This window comes from Cebus imitator, unplaced genomic scaffold (assembly GCF_001604975.1).
Source record: "Cebus imitator isolate Cc_AM_T3 unplaced genomic scaffold, Cebus_imitator-1.0 Scaffold112, whole genome shotgun sequence".
NCBI lineage: Eukaryota > Metazoa > Chordata > Mammalia > Primates > Cebidae > Cebus > Cebus imitator.
In genome coordinates this window covers 5,767,171-5,784,622 of record NW_016107427.1, presented here as the reverse complement: position 1 = coordinate 5,784,622, position 17,452 = coordinate 5,767,171, and the positions used below count along the sequence as shown (strand labels likewise).

Below are 17,452 nucleotides of genomic sequence, written 5' to 3'. Positions count from 1 at the left end.
CTTATACAAATTGCATTTGCTTTATTGTAATTATTTGACACATCAAATTTCCATATATCTTGATTAAAGACAATCTTCCCCCCCCCTTATGTGAATTCTCATGCAGGTCTTAGAATTCATGAGCATGTCACTGAGATCAAAATATAGTTGGGAAAATGACTAGCTAGCAGCATGAGTCATAGTCTAATGTTTGATGGCTTACATCAAAGAGATCATATGCATGAATTCAGAAACACCTCATATTTTTCTCATGTTGTGATGTCTTCTACCAGCACCTACTCACTTATTGAAGAAATTATTGCAGCTACTTGTTGTATAAGAAAAAAAAATCAAAGTCATATTCTCTTTGCCCTGCTATTATATGTCAGTCTACACAAGTATTTCAGAGCTAGACTTAAAAAAATTAAAATGCTGTTTGCTAACAGGAGTCTAGCTGTGAGTTTGTTTTGTAGGGCTTTGTTAAATCTATAGAACCACACAATCTGTCCTGTATATATAGCCTTTGATGTCTGTGTATCTCAGGCAGTATTCTTTCCTGGGTTGACTTGTAGCAATGGTGATTAAAAAAAGACACAATATGTTGTTAAAAGGAACATAGCCCATTCAGGATTTATGCACCGACAACATTTCAGCAACATGTGATACAGTCAAAAAATGTTAAAATAGCCTTTCTATTTCACAAGGAAAGCAAGGATATTAGATTGATTCTGTTTCCATAACAGTACATCTTGATGCTATGGTTTTATTCCAGCTCGACCATTTGTCATTTTTTTCTCTCTCTTTCTCCTTCCCTAGGATGGGGTAGGGGACGGGTGAAGGGGGGTAAAAGAGGGGTGGAAGCAAACATATTGGGTCTGAGACACTGAAAATTTGAATCAGAGTATCAAATTAGATCAGATATAAGGAGGCTGGGATGTTAGAACTTGCCAACTTGCTAATCATGCCTTCTTTCAAGGTTTAGTTCCAATAATGTACAGCACTCTGAAATCTAAACAAGGAGATCCTAAAGAAGTCATCAGCAAGGTCTGAATGAACTGATGATGGGGTTTCACTGGTTCTCTGCTGCGATGGCATTTTGCTATTTGTCATTGTCCTCCCACCCCAAGCAGGCACAGGGGGGATAAAAAGCAAAGCCCAGAGCTGTACTCACCAGCCTTGATGTGGACATCCTGACTTCTAATTTTCCCTGAAGGATTTTCAGCTGTGCAATAATAAGTATTATCATGGATTAAGGTACTGAAGCTTGAAGGAGGGAAGGGGAAAATTTGGAGAGTGCCGTTGGGGTGGACGTGGCGGATCCCGGGAACATCGTAGATCTCCTCGCCCGTGGCTAGGTACCATCTGAGAGTCACAGGAGGGATGCCTGCTGCGGGGCAGGGCACCAGGGTCCCCGTGGTGCTGGCAAACACTACCTCTTGCAGAGATGCATTGACAAAGTAGAGGCTGGAGTGTAGGTCTTCACTGAAAACTGCAAGAAGACAACACAGGGATCCACCGGTAAATAAAACATGCCTTTGACATTTGCAGTTCAATCAATCTGGCCTCAGAACGTTATCTTGAAAATTAATCATGAGGCTGAGGCTCAGGCTCAAATAAAGCCAAACAATTCATATTTTCTCTAAATGCAGAGAGGCTGATACTAAAATCTAGGGCGCCATCCTAATCTCGCATTCTGTACACAAACTGTTAAATTATCCTGGATGCTAACTTTTAATAGATTCGTTTTTTGCCTCGTCCCTCAAGCCCTGTTCTGTCCCCACACTGACCACTATTGGACTGCAATATTATGTATTTTTTAGGCACTTATTGTCTATCTTCTGTCACTAGAGATAAGCCTCATGAGGACAAGGTCTTGATTGGAGAGCCCAGCTGTAAATGGGCTCTCCATAAAGGGGAGCTGAATGCGTGAATGCCTAGATCCTGTTGCTTGGATCAAATTGCTCTCATTAGTAGGTACACTCAGGATTATTATTGAATAAAATTAACCATACTTTTATATTAAAATTTAAAATCACATGTAAAGCATTTTAAAAATACCATTGGTTGCCAGAAAATAGAATGCCAAATCAACAATGCACTTTTTATTGAAAATATGATGAAACAATAAAGAGAATTTGGACAAAAGCACGACTCAAGTCCACCAGCACACAGTGTCTGGTTTGATTTTTACATTTCCTTTCTGGTCCACCTGCCTCCATGCCTTATCTATATAATTATATTGTGCTGAAGTGTGCATATATAAAATGTACCTTTTATAACTGTTTCATTCTCTCATACATCATCTATGTAATTCCATTGTTCTATACTGACTTCATAAGTAAATAGCAGTGAATGCACAATTTATACATATTCTTATGAACTCTTTTCCTGCTCTTCTCATTTAAATTGTTTCTCTTTTACTTCTACAAGTAAATATCAGCAAATGTGTTCATACACATTGGGCTTTTTAATTCATTTAAGGGCCTATAACAAGTGTTTATGGAGTGTTGGTTATGTGAAAAAATAAAACTTAACTTACAGAAAAAATAAAACAACTTGTTTATAAGTTAAACAAAAGATTTATAAATATAATGAAATCCTACTTGTCACACATCTGAGCCTTTCTGGGACTTTTTTTTTTTTAAAGCAAAGAGCAATTTATTAGGCAGAGAGAGAGAAAGCAAGTTCCCACATTGTTGTGGGAGGGGAATCCAGAGGGGCTATCCCCTCTGTGACTTTCTAAAGCAGGTGCATAACTAGATACATATTTGTAGGAGACCCCAGATATTTTGAATGAACTTCACTGGACAGAGGTGAGAATAACATTTACTAGATGCTTCATAGTACTTTGTACCAGACAATCTTATAATATTTGAAATCAACAGCTCTGCTTGGTAAATAAAGGCTCCACATTGCAGACGATGACATGGAGATTCACAAGGCTGTCACTGGACCAAAGACTCAGGGCCAGGAAGTGGCAGAACCAGATTCAGTCTTTCTGATGAAGGTTTTGGTGATTTGTGTTTTCTCATCTTAGAACCAAATGTAGCAAAACAGTCTCCCTCATTTGGGTGGGGATTAGAGGCAGCTCTCTATAGAGTGGGTCTGTAGCCTGTGCTTCCTGATCTAGTCTTTCTCCATGGTGTGGGGCTGAAGGGTTCCAGGCTCCTGCCACATGCCAGGGTTGCTACTAAGCCTGTGTGATAAAATACATGTGTCCCTCGCCTTGCCTATAGTTAATTGGCATGATTTGGTAAGAAAAAGATGAAGAAATTAACATCATTTACAAAGACGATCGGATTCATAATAACAAGATTTAAGCTGCTCACTAAATGTGAGGGTAGCGGGTGGTTCCCTCTTTGTAAATAATGTTAATTTCGTCATCTTTTTGTTTACAGGTTCCCAAAAACATAACAGCCTGAGAGTCTTTGTTGTGTCATTGCCTTATTCAATGTAATAATTATCACTTATAATTATTTGAGGAAACACAGCATCCAAGCATTGACACAAGGCTGAATAGATGCTGTTGACTCTACTCACAGCAAGATGTAAGGCACGTTCTTCCCTGTTGCCACTTGAAGTGGACACTGTGTGGCTCTTTTTCAGATTTCCTCTCTCAGGCCAATGTACCCCGCCCCAAAGCAACTGGAGAGGTCCTCTGCTGACTCCCACACTGGGAACGAGCCCCAGTCACAGGGAACTGCCTTGTCTGAGGCCTGCAGGCAATGACTGGTCAAAGGTGGCTCCACAGGCCCGGACTCCTCATGTTAAGTGGCAACAATGCTGCAGGCGCATCCCACCTGAGACTGCTATTGCCACAGCTTCGCAGAGAAGATTCTCCCTCCACTCATTCTGCCTCCCTCACATCCTTGCTGACGTGCCTGTTGAAAATACACTCCCAGGAGGCTTTCGGCCTGCAATGCTTCCTCTGAGCATCTCCTTTCAGGTAACTCAACACGGGACATGAACTGAGACTTTGCTAGTTACCCTCCACAACCACGTATTTCTGAAATTTTTTTCGATTTTAAATAAGATAATCAGAAAGTGCCAACTAACATTCCCATGTGAACTCCCCAATACAGTATGAGCAATAAATAAAATACATCAGGATGGAAGAAAGCACTAAGTCTGGATTATCACTGGATTAAAACATTTTTATAAGCAATAATTATTACACTGAATAAGGCAATGACACAAGAAAGGCTCTCAAGCTGATATGTTTTTGGGAGCCCATTGAATCTGGACAGTGACAATATGTAGTTTTATGAAAACATATTCATGTGAGAATCTAACATTTATCTATTATATAAACATTTTGATTTTTTAACTAAACTTCACATATTCAATGAGCTAATATGCAGAAGCCTAATGTCTGGCATGCTGTGTTTTATAAATAATAGTTGGTGCATTCACTGTTCCTTGTTTTCATTTTTCCCTCTCATAATTAATGTGGTATGTCAAACTTCCATTGATAATATAAACTTTTGAAGTATTTTTGGAATTTCTATTTTACAAAATTATGTCTCTTTTAAGTAGATTGGTAGATTGGAGTTACCTCTCACAGTTTAGGAACTGACTATATTGAAGTTGAGACAGAGAGAAGGTGGGGGGTGGAGATGAGGGCCTTTAGCAGAGATCCTGATGTAGAGAGATGCTTACACACCATAGCCCCCTTCCACTATCAACATGAAAGCCTACATACTGATGAGAATTCTCCTCCCCTGTGAGAGCCATACTGTGTAGTTGTCCCCAGAGTAGAGGAGCCCCTGAAAAGACCCTCTTTCTCCTTGATCGGGGAAGCATCAAAAGCTACTGTCAATCTATGTGTCTCAGGAAGTGTCTTGTTCAACAATGCTTGAAGTAACAATGTGGACAATCTCACACTTGAAGACCTGCACCTCCTTAGGGATGTTGGCAGATGGCATCTACCTGACAGGTGCGCCACTGGGGTGAGATCTGAGGGTCACTCTGGCTGTTAGGCCATATATGGCACCAATGAAAACTCTTCCTTTTCACTGGTGTCATATAGGATGGAAATGTTACCAGTGCCAAACGCTTCAATTGTAGTAAAATTTATCAGTGTAAACACAGTGGTCAATGACACAGAATCCTGCAGGGCATTGAGACGTGTGTTGAGTCACAGTTACATTAGGACACTTGCCCTCGTGTTCCTATATGGAATGTACACTTCTATTTAGTAAAACTGAGATGGGTAACCCCTAACCTCACTAAAAAGAGAGGGGAGGGATTGCTCTCTCTTTTTGCACAAATATACCTCACACTGCACACTGTGCAACTTTATTTTTTAACTAAGTTTAGTAAATATATCAGTAAGTATGTTGGTGTGAGGATGAGGTGGGGCAAGTATAATGAGATTCCTGGTCTATCAGCACCTAGAAAGAAAATCTAACTAGGAAGAACTGTTAGAAACTTCTGAGGATGGCATATGGTGGTCAAGAATTGGTATGGTGGAATGAGTTCGTCCATTTTGGCACTATGTCTTGTAAAGCAACTAAATGGTCACGTAACCAGTCATTTAAACACTGAGCACCAGCGTTAGATTGTCCCAATGAAGAAAGAAGTGAAGGGAGGCAGACGAGACATTAATCTAATAACTAGATGATCTAATAACTAGGCCTGGGGAACACCTTGCTCCTCAAGCTGTCTCAGGATCTGTCCCCAGCATTGTGACAAAGTATTCCTCAGCTGCCACAGCCATGTCTCAAGTGGTCCCAGGTCTGGCTTAACCTGCTGCTCTGGAAGTCGTGAACTTTGATGGGATCCGTGTTAATTCTGCAGGTGCACAGGATGCACAGCTGTGGGGCATGGTGTCCTCCACCTAAACTTCAAAGACCTTCCAGAAAGCCCAGGGTCCTGGACAGAGACTTGTTTTAGAGGTGGCGCCGGCACAAACAGTCCCCATTAGGGTGGTGCTGAGCCCAACCAAGCCATCAAGGCAGTTTTTCCTGAGGCCATGGGGACCCAATCCCTACCCCAGTGTGCTCTGGGCGAGGGACATGGAATTAAAGGGGATTATTATCCAGCTTTAAACTTCAGATTGTTTTCTCTGTTGGGATTAGATTTACTTGGAGCCTGTTACTTCTTTCTTCCTGCCTCCTTCTCCTTTTTGGAATGGGAATGCCCACCCTGTACCTGTCTCACCACTGAGTTTTGGAAATAGATAACTTGCTTTGATCCATAGCTCATGGCTAGAAGGGATTTGCCTCTGGATGAATCACGCCTGAATCTCACTCATATCTGATTCAGTGACTTTGGACTTTTAAATCGATGCTGGAATTAGTTACGACTTTAGGGGTACTGGGATGAAATAAATTCATTTTGTATGTTAGAAGTTTTGGAAGCCCAGGACAGAATACCATGATTTGAATGTTCCCACCAAAACTCATGCTGAAATTTAATTGCTAGGGTAATGATATGGGGAGGCAGGACCTTTAAAAGGTGACTCATAAGAGGCAGAGCCCTCATAAATGGATTAATCCCATTGTCACAGGAGTGAGCTCCTTATAAAATAATACACTCTCCCCCCATTTTCCTTCTGTCTTGAGTACTTGCTTCTCTCTTCTATCCTTCCACCTAGGATGACCCTCACCTGATGGCCTTGGACTTCTCAGCCTCCAGAGCCATGAGCCAACTAAACTTCTATTGTTTATAATCTACGCAGTCTGTGTATTCTGTTACAGTAGCAGAAAATGAACCAAGACAGCAATTTATGAAAGTTTCCCTGTTTGCACTCACACATAACAGGTGAGGCCTTTTCACATCACTTTATTAGTTTTATTACATGAGACGTGTCTACGGGAAGCTATGTCCATGAGATTTAGCATCCTCCAGGTATCTTACTTGAAATATTCATCTTTTTTTCTCTTGGTCTCCATCACTGGCAGAAACCGAGTTTGCCCTCCAGGGCCAGCAGGGGCTATGTGGCTAAGCTGGGAAGCACAGTGAACACCATTTGTCAAAAGGTGGCAGAGAAAAATAAATTTTGTATAAGTGATAGATCTTACCCACAGAGAGGAGAGGCAGGGGTGTTCATCAAGTCATAAGTGTTTTATAGTTTTCTCTCCCAACCATAACTAAAGCCTTTAGCAATGCTTCATAAGTCAGAATATGAAAATTATTGCTAACTAAGAAATCGGTTGAAATCACAAGCACAGTTAATAGTTCAACACGGCAGTTTTCAACTCAGATAAAAATGCTGATAGTAACACTGTGATTTTACATTTGAGCTTTCTAAGAAGCTGACATTACCCCAAACATATTGTTAGGAATGAGGTGACTGTCACTCTTAAGGGCTAATTAATTCCACCAGGATTCTTTCTTTCCACTACATTATTCCTCTATCAACCTGAGTGTGGGTAATTTGAACTAAGCAAAATTTGGTCATATTTGAATTTATCCTCTTGTATCCTAAAAGTAGTCTTGTTAAGAATAGCAAGTCTTTAAAAATGTAAATGTATACAAGAAACATTGCTTAATTAAATGTATAGTTTCTTATTGAAAACCACATTTCACAAACCAGCTTGTGAAATTATTTAAATGACTGCAGGAAAAAAATGATAAATAAATGTTTAATCCTAGTAGTTAAAGAGATAAGTGACCTACGGGGGATTACTGTCACTTCTCCTTATATTTTTAAAGCATTTTACATTAGTCTTTCTCCTTCATGCCACTGGGTTTAATAATGTAACATAAACTCATTCTCTAAGAGACACATCATATGGCCACAGGCAAAAGAAAACCCAAGCTATATTCCAACAGCTTTTGTTTCTTCCATCTAAGGGACCATCCATCTGCCTAAATAATAGCACTTCTTTTTATAGAGTGCCTTCTGCTCTTTAATACAGTAACATTTGCTCCCTCCAGTAAAGGCTGAGGCAGCCTTAATGTAAGTTTTGTGTGTGTGTGTGTGTGTGTGTGTGTGTGTGCACGTGCGTGCACATGCATGTGTGAAAGTTTCTAAAAAATAATTGTGGGTTCATAACAGAAAGCTAAATAAAACATTCAGCACAATCTTGTGAAATTCAGGGCTTAAAATCCTGGGGGTACCAACACCAAGGGAGCTAATGGGAGGGGCCTTGGAGCATGGTTTCCTCAGTTGCAGACTTCTCAATATTTTATATCACTGTAACAGATGGTGTAGCCAAGACTCCAGTGACAAACATAAAGAAGAATGTTACTCCAGAAAGAAAATAAGTCAATATTTTAGCTTTTCTTAAAATTCAAACAGGGCAGGGTGAAAAGAAGAGATGTGGGAGGAATTTTGCAGTAGGCAGTAACACAAGCATTCACCGATGCAATAATGTTTATTGAGCATCTACTAGGTACCAGGTCTTGTGTAAGGGCAAAGTAATGCAAGGTAGAACAAGTCCTAGTATACTACCATCAAGGACATTTTAGTCTGGAAGGTACTATTGTTCATGTAGAGAGGTCAGTTATAATCCTATTTGCTGAGTGTTGTGACAGAAACATTCACAAAATGTTACAGGAGCATATGTGATACAGAAAGTAACCTGAACTAGGAAAAATGGAAACAACTTTCCAGAGAAGGAAAGAAAAGCACATTCTAGGCAGAAATCTTAAAAAATATTAGGACATTGAGCTGTCCCAGTCAGGAGAGAAATAAAAAGGTACTGGGAAGCAGGAAATTCAGTGCACAGCTAAAAGTGTTGTATTATTTTGAGAGAGAGCTACAGATTCCTCAGATTCATTTATCCCGGAAACACCACTTCAGCAACTACCACGTATCTGGCACTGTGCCACGACCAGCAGCCAAACTAATAACCAAGTCTTGGAAGGGCACTGACCAGCAGGAGGTTACATTCCAGGTGCTGATTATAAAGTCAAGGTTGTAAACAGTGTCAGATGCCAAGCTAAGAAGCACGTGCTTAGCCCTGCAGAAAGTATGGAGTTCTCCTAGGCACATACCCAAGAGAAATAAAAACATGTCCACACAAAACTGTGCACAAGTGTTTAAAGCAGTTTAAAGCAGCATTATGTATAACAGCCAATGGTGGAAACAGCCTACGTGTCTATCACCTGAAGAACAGGTAAGCAGAATGTGGCTTAGCCTCACAATGGGATATCACTCCACAATAAAATGGAATGAAGCACTAGCACAGGCTACAGTGGGGATGATCCTCCATTACACCCACAAAAGGCCACATACTGTATGACTCCATTCACATGAACTGTCCAGAAGAAGGACATCTGTAGAGCCAGAAAGTCAATCAGTGGTTTACTTATGGTTAGGATAGAGGCAAAGGGGCAGGATAAGAGGCTGATAGCCCAAGGATAGAGGTTTCTTTTGAAGTGATGAAAAGCTGCTAAAGTGGACTGTGGTGAAGGCACCTTACCTGTGAATACACTAAAAAACCATTAGACTGTATACTTTAAGTGGGTTCTTTTATGGTATATAAATTATATTGTAATAAAGTTGTTTTAAAAAGTAGGGAGCCATTCAAAGTTTTGACAGAGAACATCAATTTCCCAGATTGAAGTTTGAGAAAGTAAACACTGACTAGAAGGGGGAGAAGACTGTAGGCAGAAAGCCTGGCTAGATTGCTCTGCTGGGGGTCTAGGCCAGCGGGGCATTGGTGGTGTGAAGGGAGAAAAAAGGCCCAATTATGGATATGTCTGATATGATCCTACCCACACTGGTGGGCGGGGATGTGGGAGTAATAAGAGTGAAGAAAATAAAAAGTCAACATGAGGAAAATTCAATTGCTTGCATGACCAATTGCATAGTTACACTATTACAAAGGGAGCCTACAAGACAGAGCTGGTTGGTAAAAGAAACAACATGCCAGTTGCACTAAGGTAAACAGGGCACTGCCCTTGGGCCACCCAGCAGCAAATTGGAAATAGGAGTTCAAGACCCTAGACACAGATTTGGCAGCCAGGGAAATAAAACCTATCACTGGGTGAGATATTGCAAGGAAAGTGTTATATTAGTTTGTTTTCACGCTGCTAATAAAGAGATACCCAAGACTGGCCAATTTACGAGAGAAAGAGATTTAACTGAACTTACAGTTCCACATAGCTGGGGAAGCCTCACAATCCTGGCAGAAGGCAAAGAGGAGCAAGTCACGTCTTACATGGCTGGCAGGAGGCAAAGAGAGAGAACTTGTGCAGGAAAACTTCCCCTTATAATAACCATCAGATCTTATGGGACTCACTATCATGAGAACAGCACCAGAATGACCTGCCCCCATGATTCAATTATCTTCCACTGGGTCCCTCCCACAACATGTGGGAATTCAAGCTGAGATCTGGGTGGGGACACAGCCAAACCGTATCAGGTGTAAAGAACAAGGAGAGACAAAAACCAGAAGTAAATCCTCAGGGATAGGCAGTATTTTATAAGGTAGCAAAATAACATTTGACAAAAGATTTGTACCCCATATACATAGTGAACTTCAAAAAACCAATATAAAAAGATAGTCTAACAAAAATGGACAAAAGCACTGGGTGTAATAGCTCATGCCTGTAATCTCAGCACTTTTGGAGGCCAAGGTGGGCGGACTGCTAGAACCCAGGAGTTCAAGACCAGCCTGAGCAACATAGCAAGGCCTCTCTCTACAAAGAGTTAGCTGGGCATGGTGGCATGCTCCTGTAGTCCCAGCTACTCAGGAAGCAGCGGTGGGAGAATCGCTTGAGCCCAGGAAGCAGAAGTTGCAGTGAGCCAAGTCTGCACCATTGCAATCCATGTTGAGGAGCACTGTGAAACCTTGTCTCCAAAAAAAAAAAAAAAAGACAAAAGATGTGAACAGTCACTTCACAAAGGCCAGTATATAAATGGCCAATAGGTACATAAAAATGTGCTTCAATGGGCCAATATATAAATGGCCAATAGGTACATAAAATGCCATTGTTCATCAAGAAAGGGTATATTAAAAGTGCAATGAGGTACTACTACACATCCACCAGAATAACTACAATGGAAAAGAAAGAATATATTGAGGGTCTTAAGAATGTGGAACCACAAGACCCTCAAACACTCCAGGTAGGAATGTAAATCAGTAAAGTTATTGTGGAAAGTTACCACTACCTACTAAAGCTGAACGCATGCATGCACTGTTTCAACAATTCACTCCTAAGTATTTATACAACAAAACCACAGGCATATGTTCACCAAAAAAATATCTACAGCAGCAACTAGTCATAAGAGTCACAAACTGAAAGCTTCCCAATATCAACCAATAAAATTGATATAGTGTGACATATTTGCACCTTGCATTACTACGTATCAATAACAATGAATAATCTGCACATAAAATATCATAACTCACACAACTATAATAGTGAAGAAAAGCAAAAAGTTGAGAGTGAGAATAAAGTTTGCCCACGGGGGTGGGGTCAGGTGCAGAGAATGGAAAGGGACATGAGGTGGCATCCAAGGTGCAGGCTATGTTCTTTTTCTCAATCTGGGTGCTGGGCACACTGCATGTGTACATAGTGATTTGCATGTATTTGACATTCCAATTAAAAAATTTAAAGAGTTTAAAGAAACTGAAAAAGAATCATGAAGGAGATAAATAGGAAATATGAGATCAGCAGCTCAAACCCTAGGGAGCAGTGTCTTAGAAACAAAAAGACGTTTTGGAAAGTTAACCAACAGTTTTCAACAGTGTCAGTTGCTTCAGAGAGGTCAGAAAACATGAAAACTAAAACAGGCTATCAAATTTGCAAATTGAGTACATTTGTTTTAAATGGAAACGCCATTTGGGTTCAAATTACCTTTATTGATTTCACGGGAATATGTGAGTGTGTATGCTTACTAAAATGAACTGCTTGTGTAAAGGTCTTCCAAAATGAAAGGGAATATAACTCAGCCTTAGGTAAACATATCTACAAAGCATAATATTTAGCTGATTATGAGGGTCCAAAATGTTTTTATATTTGAATAAATACTTAGAAATTCAGTGTCATCTGGATCAGACAATCACAAATCAGTTGGCTCATAACGACTGGGAAAGCATTCCAAGCTTCTACGAAGTGATTCCAAGTCAGGTTATAAAAATGTGCTCATATGTTATAGAAATTGTGCATTTCACTTTAATACATTTCAGTCATTCTATCTTCTCCCAAGCACTGAAATGATGTGCAACTGTCATCACTTAGAAATAGGAAATTCTGCCTCTGTCCAACATAAAACAACAAACAAAAACACAGAAACGAGAACTGAATTTGTCCTATGTCTTAGCTAAACCTCCAGGCAGTATACAACAACAACAACAAAAAACCATGAAAGAAGGAAACAAAGTTGGCCATATGAGTGCTTCAGCTTACTTCCTGGGTTTCTAAGATAATTCCAAAAGGAGGAAATTTAAATAAAACCTGGTGGAATTGTAGAATTAGGGAGACCAAGTGTGACACTTGAGGGGATGAAGGCTGCTAGAATTTATAAAGCAGAGAGAAGGAAGTTATACAGAAAGAGAGCTCCAGAGAGCTCAAGAAGCTTCCCTCTGATGAGTCCTTAACTGTGTGCTGGCATTTGCATGTGTGTAAGGAAACTACCAAGGTTGGATAAGGAACACCAGAAAGAATCAGGTGAAAATCTGTGAACCTCACACGGGAGAAAATAGTTCATGTTTCAACTAGAAAAACGAGGTAAGAACTTCTAATAAATGGAACATCAGATTGAGTACTCAAAAGCGTATCACACAGCTACAGGGGCCAAATTAGTCATAACAAAGTTTAAAAGTGATCCTAGAAGGGAACAAACTGAGTTCAAGTAATTTAACTGCACACCAAAAAACTTTGATAATAATTAATAGAGAACAACAAACTCTATCAATCAATAATATAAAATTTACAATGTCTGGCATTCAGTAAAAAATTGGACACAGTAGGGCAAATATGTCCTAGTATTAGGAGTAAACTATTTCATAGAAAGACACAGAAATGAGAGATGATAGAATTTGTGGCATATTAACACAGCTCTTATAAATATTCTGCAATATGTGTAAGACAGTAGGAAAAAGGAAGAGCTCACTGATGACAGAAATGGAGAAAATACAAACAGCCAAGTGAGGAATTAAATAGTCAAACGAAACTTCTAGAGTTGCAAAATATAATATATGCAATGAAAATTAGACAAATAGGGTTAACAGCAGATTATACTCTTCAGAAGAAACTGCCAATGAACCAGAAAACAGCAATTAAAACTACCCAACCTAAAAAACAAGTTTTAAAAAGGCTTAAAAACAATAAACGCAAAATTTCTGAGATGTGGGTCAATATCATTTGGCCTAATATACATATAATTGGAGTTGTAGGAGGAAAATGAGATACAGAAAAAAAGTCAAACAATTAATATACAGATGTTTCAAACTTCAATGAGCACTAGAATCTCAAATATCCATCAAATTCAACAAACACCAAACAGAAGAAGCATGTAGAAAACCATAACATGACACATTATTAAATTGTTCAAATCCAGTATAAAGAAAAAATCTTAAAGGCAGCCAGATTAAAAAAAGAAATACATGTTACATTTAGAGAAACAAAGATAAGAATGACAGCAGAATTCTCATCAGAAGCAATGCAAAAGAGAAGACAAGGAGAGAGAAATTTGCAGCATTTTTTTAAGGAGAAAGGAAAGAAAAATCTGTAAACCTAAAGTTCTATATGCAGAAAAAAATTCATATAGACAAAATTACTTTCTAGGTATTCAAAAGCTGAGAATTCATTATCAGTGGACTAGCAATACAAAAAAACATTAAAGAAAGACTTTCAGGAAGAAAAGAAATAATATCAGATGGAAATTTGTAACTTCATAAAGAAATGAAGAGTGACAAATATGTTAAACATTTTGGTGAATATAAGATCATATTTTCTCACTTTAAAAAAATTGTCAAAAGATATATTACTGTTAAAGCAATAATAATGCATTGTGAGGTTTGTAACGTATAGATCAAATGAGTAACAGTAGTAGCACAAAGGCAGGAGGAGGGAGGATATAAAAAAATATTGTTGTAAGGTCCTTCTACTGTAAATTAGTGGTCTAATGTTATTTGAAAGTAAGCCATGTTACTTGGAAGATGGATGTGGTAAACTCTAAAAGGAAGTACTTACAAAGCAAAATAAAAATAAAACTTATATGTTAATCCTTTAATGCAGATAAAATCGATCATTTAAAAAATATCCCATTAATCCAAAAAAAGGCAAGAAAGAGAAAAATAAAGGAACAGAGGATAGATAGGAAAAATATGAAGCAATTAGCAAAATAATAGATTTAAATTAAACCAAATTGATGATTGCATAAAATATATAGTGCCTAAACACCAATTAAAAGTAAAACATTGTCAGATCAGATAAAAAATCAAGACCTAACTATATGCTATCCAGGAGAAATTCTATTACAGATATAAAGAAACTGATAGATTAAAAGAAAAAAAATAGAAAAAATATAAGCTAATACTACTCTAAAGAAAGTTGGAGTGATTATATTACTATCAAAATAGATTTTAGAATAAGAAATATTACTAGGGACAGATGGTTATTCCCAAATGATAGAGTGGTCAATTTATCAAGAGGACATACAATCCTAAATGTCTATGTACCTCATAAAAGAGTTTCAAAGAACATGAAACAAATCTGCTGGAATTAAAGTAAAAAACATCAAATCCAAAAGGAGAACTGAGAGACGGATCTCTTTTTTTTTTTTTTTTTTTTTTTAAGTGGTAACTACCAACAGAGTAACATGTCAGCATTTTTTGTTGAGATTTAGGTTGCATTCTTGCATGATGGAGGTTAATAAACTGTAAGTAGAAAAAAATTCAATGTCATCTCACACCTGTCATACACTAGGGTCTGGCCACACTGGTCTCTTCAGTGTCCTAGGTCCCAACCCCCTTTCCAACTCAGGGCCTGCGCTAGTACTAGGCTCTTTGCTGAAACACTTCACCCTTCTTTATCCAGTTAGCTCCTACACATTCTTCGAATCTCAGCTAAACACCAATTCCTTAGAATTTATCCCCGGTCTTTTCATCATAGACACCACGTCCTACCTTTCAGCTCCCTGCATCATATTTTCATCACTGTTTTCATAGCTATTTGGCATATGCACTCCACTACACTGTAATCTAGAAGAGGGCAAGCACACTTCATATGAGATGATGCAATCTTATTCTTAGAGGCAGCTGGTGTGCTTGCTAATACATAATAGAAGCCCTCGCGTTTTTATTGAATGAATAAATAAACGTTTAAAAGAAAAATATTATGGTTTTCATTCTATATATAACTAAAGAGATTCCTTTAAGAAGTAACACTTGATCTGTATTTTATATACATCACCTACCATAATCTAAATTCCATTATATAGATATCAAGGGACCACAAGGACGAGTGGCTGACGAAAAGAATCTCTGAGGTGCTATAAGAATACACTTCCGAGCTTTCAGCTACCTTAAGAATGTTCTTTTTATCCAATATTTGTGCTGAGTTTGCAACAAGAAGGAAAATGGCTGATTTTTGCTATGGGTTTTACAAAGCTCTGGAGAAAAAAAATTAAAATATATATGTGTATGTGTATATATATATATATATATATATATATATATATATATATATATAAAACACTTTATATCTATAGATATAGATATATAGGGTTTCACCCAGAAAATGTTTGAATACTGTTTGCAATCCCCTTCTAGAGAATTATTTCCATGTGTGTACAGGGAATTCATTTTAGAGATAAAAGTCTCTCCATCCTTTTGGATGGATGAAAGTCACTTTCATTAACATTGCTGGGGGTTAAATGTATATTTTCAGACAGGAATACAGACTCTAATGAATAATATGTATGTGGTTTGCTATGTTCCAGCATTTACATTTTAAGCTCAAAAGTTTCAAAAGGCATGAAAGTGGCTAGCAATTTGGAAGAAGCAGAAGACACAGTGAGAATTATGATCACAGGCAGTAAAGCACATGAATAAACCAAAATGATGTAAATGGCTCCTTAGGATTTGGAAGCATAAAAATTGGGGAACAAGAATAGAGCAAATTAATGAAGAAAGAGAGATGAGTGCAGATTTATGTAAAGAATTACAAATGAAGAACACCAGCAGAAAAAAAGAAGTGAGAAATAAACATCACAGTAATGTTAACAGGATTGCTTTCTGCAGATTAAAAGGCAAAGACTTGGAGAGAGAGGAAACACAATTACAAAATTGGATGTCCAGAAACACGGCAACATGAAATAGTAACCAACAAAGCAGTGAAGCAACAATAAAATAAGATTATCAAAGGGAAGGGGAAGAGGACATTAATCAGAGCCAACTGAACTATTTCTTCTATGATTAAGGAACAAAATGAATTATAACCAGAGACTGCAGTGGTACCTTAGCATAAAAATGTAAAATTCAAGTCCAGGAATGAAACCTTTCACTCCAGCATTAAGTGAAAGCACTGAAGTGAAATGATGAAAAGATGTAAATTCTTCTTAGTCTCATTGACTAAGATACTGCCGAGCATTATTTTATTTTGCTAGAATTTCACTATATAAAGAAATACTCCATTTTTCATTTTGCTCTGGCCTAAGGACTTAGAGAAATCTAATGTTTTAAGTAATTTCCTTCTTCGTGTAATGCACAAGTTTTTTTTTTTTATTATTATACTTTAAATTCTGGGGTATGTGTGCAGAACATGCAGGTTTGTTACATAGGTATACAAGTGTGATGGTAGTTTGCTGCATCTATCCCCCCGTCATCTACATTAGGTATTTCTCCTAATGTTAGCCCTCACCAACCCCCCACCCCCGCTATCTCTCCCCTAGCCTCCCCACCCCCAGCAGGCCCCAGTGTGTGATGTTCCCCTCCCTGTGTCCATGTGTTCTCATTGTTCAACACCCACCTATGAGTGAGAACATGCAGTGTTTGGTTTTCTGTTCTTGGATCGGTTTGCTGAGAATAGTTTCCAGCTTTATCCATGTCCCTGCAAAGGACATGAACTCATCCTTTTTTATGGCTGCATAGTACAGGTTTTACTTTACGTTTTAGAAACAAAATAAATGACCATTCTCATTTTTTTTTATTTGAAAGACACTTTTGGAGGATTGACTCCAGTCTAACTAATCTGGTCCCTCGAATTCACCAGCCTTTCCAGGGCTTCTTCTGAATGGGATACCTGCTCACTGGCTTCCTCTAGCATGACTTCTTTTGGCTTTCTCCACTACGTTAAATCTATTGCCACTGACATTTCATGACTTCAATCATCCCATCTCTCTTCTCCTGTGTCCTTAGAGCATGTGTAAATTCCTTTATTTCCATTTTAATGAAGCTTCCATGGCAGGATGGGGGAGAGTGACACAGTGTAGATGCCTCCAGTTGCCTTTTCTTGTCAGCAATGCCTACTGTCTCCAAAGCAGGGAAGGACCTGACTTTATCATCACCTGTACTCATGCCACATGAACCATTGCTATATTGTCACCCTTGCATATCAAGAGACTGAT

At 38.5% G+C, this 17,452-nt stretch overlaps 1 protein-coding gene across 1 annotated transcript in view; it reads right to left on the bottom strand.

Annotated features, from left to right (window-relative positions):
• Positions 1-17,452, bottom strand: part of LOC108311160 (Down syndrome cell adhesion molecule-like) — a 152,079-nt gene that overhangs the window by 17,398 nt on the left and 117,229 nt on the right. Inside the window, exon 2 of the mRNA XM_017538469.2 lies at positions 1,151-1,468. Coding sequence (XP_017393958.2) covers positions 1,151-1,468 — 318 coding nt within the window. The remainder of the gene's footprint in view (positions 1-1,150; positions 1,469-17,452) is intronic.